The 10,671-nt window shown below is 49.0% G+C and overlaps 1 protein-coding gene and 1 non-coding gene across 2 annotated transcripts; both read left to right on the forward strand.

Annotated features, from left to right (window-relative positions):
• Positions 1–1,662: 1,662 nt before the first annotated feature.
• Positions 1,663–1,737, forward strand: TRNAS-GGA (transfer RNA serine (anticodon GGA)). The gene has a single exon. It is a non-coding gene; the product is annotated as a tRNA-Ser (tRNA).
• A 1,250-nt stretch (positions 1,738–2,987) lies between these two features.
• Positions 2,988–10,363, forward strand: LOC132571682 (neurotrophin receptor-interacting factor homolog). The gene is made up of 3 exons (XM_060238475.1): positions 2,988–3,067; positions 3,384–3,441; positions 9,737–10,363. Exons 1-3 carry the CDS (start codon positions 2,988–2,990, stop codon positions 10,361–10,363), a joined length of 765 nt encoding a protein of 254 aa, XP_060094458.1.
• Positions 10,364–10,671: the final 308 nt, after the last annotated feature.

Genomic DNA, 10,671 nt, shown 5'->3' on the forward strand with positions numbered 1-10,671 from the left:
AACCCTGTGAATGTTTAGTGTGTGGAAAGAGATTCAGGTTCAGTGGCCAGTATCATTAGAAAACCCACAAGGTGGCTCAACAGGACCTAAGAACCTCTGTGGGAGAAATATTTTGAGTGCTCAGAGTGTGGAAAGAATTGAGTTACATGAGCAGCCTTCAGTGCAATTAGAGAACCTACACAGAGGAAAAACTTTCCGAATACCCAGAATCTGGAGTTTCAGTCAGCGTGGAAATCGTCTACAGCATCTCAAAACCCACACAGGAAGAAACCATGTGACTTCTTTGAACAGTGGTGGCAAACCTTTTAGAGACCGAGTGCCCAAACTGCAACTCAAAACCCACTTATTTCTCTCAAAGTGCCAACACGGCAATTTAACATAGCATTGTTTTAAATGCTACTTTAATGTTTTGATATTTGCCACCTTCAGGACTCTGTCTGAAATGGAATGGCAGTGCAGAAATGTTTTACATGAATAAAATCAGTATATTGGGTTGGACCCAGTGAAAATTAAATCAAAAGAGTTTCTGGCTCAACATTAGAAGATTTTGGATTTATATCGCGCCCTATACTCTGAGTCTCAGAGCGGTCACAATCTCCTCTACCTTCCCTCCCACCCAAACAACAAACACCCTGTGAGGTAGGTGGGGCTGAAAGGGCTTTTACAGCAGCTGCCCTTTCAAGGACAGCATCTATGAAAGCTATGGCTGACCCAAGGCCATCTCACCAGGTGCAAGTGAAGGAGTGGGGAATCAAACCCGGTTCTCCCAGATAAAGAGTCCGCGCACTTAACCACTACACCAAACTTGCTGACTGCTAGAGCGGTTCCTCAGTGGAACAGGCTTCCTCAGGAGTTGGTGGGCTCTCCTTCCTTGTGCAGGGGGTTGGACTAGATGACCCTGGAGGTCCCTTCCAACTCTAGGATTCTCTCTCTCCTTGTCATTCTCTCTTTAATTGCCATTCTCTCTCCCCCTCTCTCTCCCTCACTACTGGTCTCTTTCTCACTGCCGTTCTCCCCCGTGGCAAGTGGGAGGGTCAGGCTGCTTTTCAAGTGGAGGGAGGGGTCGGGCGGGGAGGTTGCTGGCTTCTATCTTGGCATGAGAGGGAGGAACAAACATGCCCGTAGTCAACAAGGGGGACCTACAGAGGGAAGGTTTTTTTTTAATAGAGCTGCCTCTCTTCCCGGACCCCCCTCGTAGCTATGGGCCTGTCCCCGAATATCAGAGACTGGTATCTGTAGAGCTGGCGGGTGAAACCTGTGGGATACAGATTCTCCCAGCCCAGTTCTCCTCCCCATCCCATCCTTGATTCGCCCAGAGAGAATCAAGAAGAAGAAGTAAGGTCCCCTCTTCCTGCTCTGACCCACCCCACATCCATGAGTCAGAAAGGAGAAGAATTGCAGATTTATGCCCTGCCCTTCTCCCTGAATCAGAGATCAGAGCGGCTTACAATCTCCTACATCTTCTCCCCCCACAACAGACACCCTGTGAGGTGGGTGGGGCTGAGAGGGCTCCCACAGCAGCTGCCCTTTCAAGGACAACCTCTGCCAGACCTATGGCTAACCCAAGGCCATTCCAGCAGCTGCAAGTGAAGATGAAGAAGACTGCAGATTTATAACCCTGCCCTTCTCTTTGAATCAGAGACTCAGAGCGGCTTACAATGGGGAGGGATGGTGGCTCAGTGGTAGAGCATCTGCTTGGAAAGCAGAAGGTCCCAGGTTCAATCCCTGGCATCTCCAAAAAAGGGTCCCAGAAAATAGGTGTGAAAAACCTCAGCTTGAAACCCTGGAGAGCCGCTGCCAGTCTGAGAAGACAATACTGACTTTGATGGACCAAAGGTCTGATTCAGTGTAAGGCAGCTTCATATGTTCATATGTTCATACAATTGCCTACATCTCCCTGTAGAACAGACACCCTGTGAGGTGGGTGGGGCTGAGAGGGCTCTCCCAACAGCTGCCCTTTCAAGGCTCACAATCTCCTATATCTTCTCCCTGTACAACAGACACCCTGTGAGGTGGGTGGGGCTGAGAGGTGTAAAAGACTGGGGAAGGCAAGGGCAAACCACCCCGTAAAAAGTCTGCTGCGAAAACACTGTGAAAGCAACGTCACCCCAGAGTTGGAAACGACTGGTTTTTGCACAGGGGACCTTTCCTTTTCATTAGTAGTCAAGACTCAAGTTGCACCTTTAAGACCAACAACGTTTTATTCAAATGTAAGCTTTCGTGTGCTCTAAGCACACTTCATCAGACAAAAATACGGAATGGCCAGCAGTCCTAAATATAGAGAAAGCGGGCAGAGAGTTAGTGTACAGAGTCATGGCAATGTTTTTAGCAGACTGAAAGAATCACAAATCGGGATCTGGTTTGTTAGTGTTGTTAACTGGGCTGAAACAACAAGAAGGGTGTTGAAAAGCAGATAGATGTCATGAGGTGTAAAGTGCCATAAATAAGAGTTTGTTGTTAGCTCTGGGTTTAAATTGAGGGCATTAGTTTCTCAAGAGGTTTAAACATTCTAGTTTGATTACTGTGGGGCTGGAACAGGTAGAGCCCCATTTCCCTCCTCCCCCCACCCTGGAAATTGTGAACATGCTCCTCCTTGAAGATGGGGCTCATGGCAATGGTTCTGTATGTTCCAAGCAATGTTCCCTCTAAGCTGCAGGGTCTTATTGTGAGCAAAAATTCTACTTTGTGAGCTACTGGCATGAGAGTTGTGAGCTACTGTATCAATCAGTGTGCTCTGGGGTCCTCCTTCCTGAGCTAAGACAAACATGTGTGAGCCGGAGGCTAAAAATCTGTGAGCCAGCTCAGGCTAACTCAGCTTAGAGGGAACGCTGGTTCCAGGGGTTAACCCTGAAAAGCGGTGTTTGTATTCCTCTATTATGACGGGTTTATAACAGTTTCTGGCAATAGAATAGCCACACACACAGAGACACAAAAACAGAGAGCGAGTTGTGCCTATGAGACAACATAAGGAGATTCTCTCTCCGCCTATGGAACTGAAACACCAAATTCCTGCGAAAGGCATTAGGTCTCCCGAAGACATTTGGTCTCCCTGGCAGACGGTGCCAGGGTAAAGGCGACTCCCTCGCCCTTTCTTCAAAACAAAACGCACCACCTTTTGCAGGGCTTGCGAAATGCCAGCAGAGAGAGGGACCCTTCCTGACTTCCCCGGGCCTGGTCCTTGCACCAAGGTAGAGGCGGAAACGCAGCCAGGAATCCCGGGATTCCTCCCCCCGCCCCTTTCCAGGACGCTGCAGGCTTCTCTTGCGCCCTCCTCCCAATGAATGAGCCCCCTCCCCTTTCTACAGAAGTCTGGCCCAATCACGTGTCGAGGAGTGCAGCGAATGGCCCGGCTCTTCCTGCACACGTGTCCCCCCCCCTTGCAGATGCGTCTCTGGCGGGGCTTCTTGCTCGGACGCGCCTCTGAGCTCTGCTGACCTGCAGGTAAGGAGGGAGGAGAGAGGGGGATCTTGGCTTCTGCCTTCTTTGCTGGGACAGCCAAAGGGGGGGGGGGGATTTGGGTTTGGCCCCCTTTGGCTGGGGCTTGCATGCAGGGGTGGCCATCGGTAGCTCTCCAGATGTTTTTTTGCCTACAACTCCCATCCGCCCCAGCCAGCATGGCCAATGGCTGGGGCTGATGGGAGTTATAGGCAAAAAACATCTGGAGAGCTACCGTTGGCCACCCCTGCAAGTTAGGGCATCGCTGAGGTTGCGTCCCTTGCAGGGCTTAGCCTGGAGGCCCCCGGGCGGGAGAGGGGCTGGGAAGGGCAAAGGGCGGGGTGTGGGGGGGGGCGGAATTGGAGGCTCCCTGCAGTGGAGGACTGGCTCTGAAAATATCGGTTGCCAGGAGACAAAGCGGGGGGGGGGGCACCCACAACTGTGAGGATGTCCTTTACATGTAATAACAAAAAAAGAAAGACAATATTCAAAAAACACATAACTGGAAAAAAGGTTCAGTTAAAACTTTTGAGAAAGTTTATCTATAAAGCTCAAATCCTTTGGCCACCCAAGGAGAAGGGAGCCCTCCCTGGAGAAGACCCTGATGCTGGGAAAGACAGAAGGCGACAGAAGAAGGGAAGGCATTAACAGATTGCCTAATGTTTAAGGGGGGCCCCTTCAGCAGCTGCAAGCTGACACCCTGGCCAGTCCACCACTGCTCCCATGCAGTGTTCCCTCTAAGCTGCAGAGTCCTGTGAGCAAAATTCCACTTTGGGAGCTCCTGGCATTCAAGTGGTGAGCTCCTAGCACTGAGCTACTGCACATATTGTGTCCTGGGGCCATTTCTCCTGAGCAAAGGCAAAAGTGTGTGCGCTGGAGGCTAAAAATCTGTGAGACCCGGGAGGGAGAGAGAGGTCTTCAGAAGGGCCCTGAGAAGACTGGGGCTCTCTGAATATAAATTGTCTACCTGGTCAGAGTACATTGCAGGGAAAATCAAGTCTTTGGGCCTATCCCTGGAATCATTGCCCATGCGGTCGTTTTCGGCAGCATTTTACCAAATTAAAAGTAGACTTTTGGACGTTGAACTTCAGGAATTATATAGTTTGGCCAATAAAATCTTTTCTCCATTGTGCTTTGAGATTCCTCTCACCATGGGGAAAATGGCTCCATGCTCTTCCCTTTTATTGACACCCCAGCATTGAAGAGCTTTCTCTCTTGCCAGATGTAATGCTATCCCCTCTGCCATACGTTGTGTATGTGTGTGTGTCTGTAAAATGAGCAACAAATGTTTCCAAACACAGCAGAGGTTAAAAGGATTTGTCCTTGACCTGAGACTTGAACCTAAGTGTTAAGTGAAGCAGAAAATGCACACTGCAATGTGTAGTTTCATGAAACGGAGCATAAGATAGGAGCTCTACCTGAGGCATACAGAAGTTTCTAGAATTTGAAAGAGATTCCTTGTATTTGTGCAGGTTTTCCTGAGGAGACAAGTTAATGTGAAAAAGATTTTTGTTCTGCTTTAAAAAAAATTATTCAACATTTTACACGTTAGAAAAACAAGAAACTCAGAAGAAGATGAAATAAATAAAAAAACCAGATAAAGAAAAATAATACAATAGATACTGAAAATCTGATACATTATATATTCAAAATCGTAAGATCACAAAATCTTTGTAATCTTGCCATTCACCAAGCACCTATAAACAGGTTTTGCCATTTAAAATATAAGCATACCTCTATACCAGGGATAAGAAAGTAGATAGGGGAGGAGTCATCCCAGAGGCACTCACTCACATGTGGTGTGCCTTAAGGTGCGGTTCTGTCCCCAATGTTATTTAACATCTATATGTGCCCCCTTGCCCAGATTGTCAGGAGGTATGGACTGGGTTGTCACCAATACGCAGACGATACCCAGCTCTATCTATTAATGGGTGGCCAGGCCGACTGTACCCCGGAAAATCTGGACCTGGCTCTTCAAGCCGTAGCATCCTGGCTCAGACTGAGTTGGCTGAAATTGAATCCGACGAAGACGGAGGTTCTCTATCTGAGCCGGGGTGGTCCAAGGGGAGGGGTCCAGCTGCCGGCTCTAGACGGGGTGCCATTGATACCGGCCCCTAAGGTCAAGAGCTTGGGCGTGCTCCTTGAGTCCTCCCTTACAATGGAGGCCCAGGTAGCAGCCACTGTTAGATCCGCCTTTTTTCATCTTCGGCAGGTGCGGCAGCTGGCTTCTTTTCTGGAGCACAACGACTTAGCAGTTGTGATCCATGCTACGGTCACCTCGAGAATAGATCACTGTAATGCTCTCTACATGGGGCTACCCTTGACGCTGACTCGGAAACTACAGTTAGCGCAGAACGCTGCGGCACGGCTGTTAATGAGGCTCCCTCGATGGGAGCACATTCAGGCAGTGCTGAAAGAGCTGCACTGGCTACCTATTGTGTTCCGAATCCATTTCAAAGTGTCGGTATTGACCTTTAAAGGCCTTTATGGTCAGGGACCTATTTATATATCCCCCAGAGAGCACTGCATACAGGGACAAAAAATCTGCTGTCTCAGTTTGCAGGATGTCACCACTACACAGCTTTGGAATGGAGGTTAACGTGGCACTCTGCATCTGTCTGTGTAGGCCTCATTGAGTTATTTGGTACAAGAAGAGTGTAAATTTAATAAATGCACACAGGACGACTGCAGATTTATACCCCAACCTTTTTCTCTGAATCAGAGACTCAGAGTGGTTTACAATCCCCCATGTCTTCTCCCCCCACAACAGACAACCTGGGAGGTGGGTGGGGCTGAGAGGGCTCTCACAGCAGCTGCCCTTTCAAGGACAACTCCTACGAGAGCTCTGGCTGACCCAAGGCCATTCCAGCAGGTGCAAGTGGAGGAGTGGAGAATCAAACCCGATTCTCCCAGATAAGAGTCTGCTCACTTAACCACTACACCAAAAAATCAATTTAATGTACCAGAATTTGTCTAAAATTTGGAATGGTACAGTTATCGTCTTGTCACCAAAAAGGGTATCGTAGAGCCGAATGGGACCGAATATGAGAGGGGCTGATAGAAGCGAGCGGGAGGGGGGGGTCAAGGCAACAGACAGTGGTTTGCCATTTCTTGCCTCTGCATAACGACCAGGAATTTTCTCATCCAAATCCTAATTACGGCCAGCCCTGGTTGGCTTCCCACATGTGATGAGATGGGGCTAGCCTGGGGTATGCGAGTCAGGGAGTTATGCTGGAGGAGGCGGGGCTGTCCTTTGGAATGTTTCCGATTGGAATCAGCAACCTCTGATGTCAGAGATGGGTCTTTTAGCGGACTGGCGAAATCAGCTTGTCACTCTTAGAGATGAGGCTGGCTTGGATCAGATTCCATTGAGCGTAAAGACGTGGGCATTTGGGAACGTCTATTGCGTTCAGGGGAAATCCACAGTGGGTTTCATGGGTGGTTGGACTCACCCAACATTTTGGTACAGCAAGGAGAGCCAGTTTGGTGTAGTGGTTAAGTGTGCGGACTCTTATCTGGGAGAACTGGGTTTGATTCCCCACTCCTCCACTTGCACCTGCTGAGATGGCCTTGGGTCAGCCATAGCTCTGGCAGAGGTTGTCCTTGAAAGGGCAGCTGCTGTGAGAGCCCTCTCCAGCCCCACCCACCTCACAGGGTATCTGTTGTGGGGGAGGAAGGTAAAGGAGATTGTGAGCCGCTCTGAGTCTCTTTGGAGTGGAGGGCGGGATAGAAATCCAATATCTTCTTCTTCTTCTGCACATGCTCTGTGGAACCTTATATAGCAGGGGTGGCCAACGGTAGCTCTCCAGATGTTTTTTGCCTACAACTCCCATCAGCCCCACCCATTGGCCATGCTGGCTGGGGCAAATGGGAGAGGTAGGCAAAAAACATCTGGAGAGCTACCGTTGGCCACCCCTGTTATATAGCCTTGGTAACATGTATTTATCTGAATTAGTCCAACTTTATTCTTGCTCTTTTAAATCACTGTGCTGCATGTTGTTTCTCCCTTCCCTGTATTTCATTTCTCCCTTTTCCAACACTTTGAATCTAACCATTTCCCCCCTATTTTCTCTTTCTCTTTTATGACAAAACTTTCTATGAAGACTTTGCTTAGTGAAATTTACCTCTCTAGGATATTTCACTAAATCTCTTACCCATGAAGTCGATCGCAATGGAGCTGTATTGTTCAAGGTTTCTAGGACTGAGCCACGGTGTTTCCCTAACATCTGAACGCAGACAACACAGCACATCGGTGTTTGTTGATATGCACCAAAACAGGATTTCAAAGTAGGCTTGTAGCTGGTTTGTTAATTGTGGCCTGATGTGACATCGGAATTCTTGGGTTCCCCTTTCTCAAGTCATACTGGCCATAGAGCTGGCATCAGCCTCTACCTAGGAAAAAGGCCATCTTTCTCCGCAGTGGGGACCAAAGCAGCTGACATCATTTTCCTATCCCCTTTTTAATTCACACAAGAATTCTGCGAGGTAGGATAGCAGGAGACTTTCCCATTCGTTCTAAAATCATTTAAAAAAGACAGCAGAGTTCCCTGGAACACAGTCTTCATTTCCCCGTACTCTCCAAAATGGCAGCACTTCCACTAAATGAAATTGAGCACGCACACACATGTACATACATACACATTCAGAAAGCAGCCAAATAAACACAGCACACAAACGCTTTTGTGATCTCACTGGGGCAATTGATTTACTGGAGCTGATCAATGTAGCCATCTGCTTTATTCCAACCAGCTTCTAAAGACTAACAGGAAAACAGAAGCAGAGCAGCCTAAGGGGTAGAGTTTTCCTCCAAACAAACAGAAGGACTCTGCCACTTTCCTTCCTTTTACACGCTCCCCAGAAAGACCCATGGGGCTCTGCTTACTCGCCCCACCCATTCAGCTTTCTTCTGGTCTCCCATCCAAGTTGGCCGTACTTCCAGTGAATTAAACTGAATACACACATGCACACCCATACACATACACATAAAGCAGACAAATTAAAAACAGCGCGCGCACACTCTAGTGATCTCACTGGCTAATTGGAGTTGCTAAATAACCATCTGCTGTATTTCAGCCAGCTTCTTCAGACTAACAGGAAATCAAAAGCGGAGTAGCCTAACGAGTGGAGCTTTCCTCCAAACAGGCAGAGGGATTCTGCTGCGTCTCTTCCTTTTACATGCTCACCAGGAAGACCCAGGGGCCCTCAGCCAATTGAGAGATGGCTTTCTGTGGCAGTTTCCCTCCTCCTCCTGTCTGCCAATCAAGGGAAGACCTTTCTGTCCTCTGCGACGCAGTGCCAGTGGAATTTAACAGGCCTTGACTGATGGTTTGGCGCAGGGCTTTTTTTGTAGCAGGAACTTCTTTGCATATTAGGCCACACAGCCCTGTGGTAGCCAATCCTCCAAGAGTATGTACATGTGTGTGGCCTAATATACAAAGGAGGTCCTGCTACAAAAGAAGCCCTCGTTTGATGGGACGAAGGTTAATGCTGACCCAACAAATCAGGGTTCTCCATTTTGCCACCAGGAAAGGGCTTGTATTAAATAAAAAGTAAGAGAAAGTAGGATTAACCTCAGGAAAACAATAAATCTGCTAGGGTTCTTTACACGTGCTGGAGAACCTCCCTTGCTAATTACTCCTCTTGTCCTTTCTTGATTTACCTTAAGAATTAGTCCCGAGGACAGACTGAGCCAATGTAAATGGGGGGGGGGGGGGGGCTAAGGTTGTTAATATCCTTAAAGAGCCAGGAAAGGAAAGGTCCCCTGTGCAAGCACCAGTCATTTCCAACTCTGGAGGTGACGTTGCTTTCACGTTCTCACGGCAGACTTTTTACGGGGTGGTTGTTTTGCCATTGCCTTCGCCAGTCCTCTACGCTTTCCCTCCAGCAAGCTGGGGACTCATTTGACCGCCCTCGGAAGGATAGAAGGCTGCGTCAACCTGGAGCCAGCTACCTGAACCAGCTTTAGCTGGGATCGAACTCAGGCTGTGAGCAGAGCTTAGGACTGCAGTACTGCAGCTTTAACACTCTGCGCCACGGGGCTCTCTTAAAGAGCCAGACAGACATACTTAACTTTCCCAAAGAACCATGGAGGCATAATCTAAAATAGTGTGGGTTGTCATACAGAAAAATGATATTCAAGCAGCAGCAGCAGGTCTACAAACCACGAGAAGGACTTATGTTCTGGTCCACTAGTGCAATTCCCTTGTGCCTCCTGAACACACCTAGGCATGTGATGTTCAGTGATGTATCTCCATTCTCTTTGATTTTCCATGTAACTCTCTGTGTCTTTCCTTTTCCCCAGAGAGAAGCCTCTCTTCGTAACCACATGACTAAAGGCAAATCTACACAGTCAGAGGTGACTCAAAGAAAAAGGAAAGAGATGGCAGAGCAGAACCCAGAAGCACCTGGAACTGGCAAGACACCAGGGGAAGACCCCCATCCCGCCAAAGCTGGGGATAGTGTTGAATTCTGGGAAAGCCCAGTGCCTGTTACGTGTTATAAGCTCACCGCAATCTCAGATGTTAATTGCCGACGCTTCCAACAATTCCACTACCATGAGGCCGATGGGCCCCGAGAGGTTTGCAGCCAGCTCCATGGACTTTGCAGCCACTGGCTGAAGCCGGAGAGGCACACCAAGAAGCAGATCCTGGACCTGGTGATCCTGGAGCAGTTCCTGACTCTCCTGCCCCAGGAAATGCAGGGCTGGGTCAGAGGATGTGGGCCGGAGACCAGTTCCCAGGCGGTGGCCCTGGCCGAAGGTTTCCTCCTGAGTCAGGCAGAGGAGAAGAGGCAGGCAGAACAGGTGAGGGGATTCCCTCCAGATGGGTCCAATTCTAGCCTTATCCTAAAGGTTCCCTGCCAGACATCTGTCCAAGTGTTCATCATCCCAATGGGAGGTTTCACGGCCTCCTTAGGCAGCTTCTACTAGAGAACTTATTATCCCTCCAGCTCTGCTGCTGGGAGGGTGCAGAGTCTGGGAGTGGGGCAGGATCCATTCCTGGGTCTCCATTCCATTCCATCCCATCTCTCACCCCCTCCCTTGCTGCTCTTCCAGATGTTGGGGTCATCCTTGAAGATGGTCCCTGAGGCAGGAGGAGCTCCTTCCGAGGAAGTCCAGAGAGCGCAGGTCATGGAGCGTGCCCAAGATTCCCTCTCCTGTGGTAAGGGCTCTTTATGCTTGGTGTGGATTTGGGGCATTCTCTGATTTTGAGGGGTAGATTTCTGGGCAGGAAAGAA

Source organism: Heteronotia binoei, chromosome 5 (assembly GCF_032191835.1).
Source record: "Heteronotia binoei isolate CCM8104 ecotype False Entrance Well chromosome 5, APGP_CSIRO_Hbin_v1, whole genome shotgun sequence".
Lineage (NCBI taxonomy): Eukaryota > Metazoa > Chordata > Lepidosauria > Squamata > Gekkonidae > Heteronotia > Heteronotia binoei.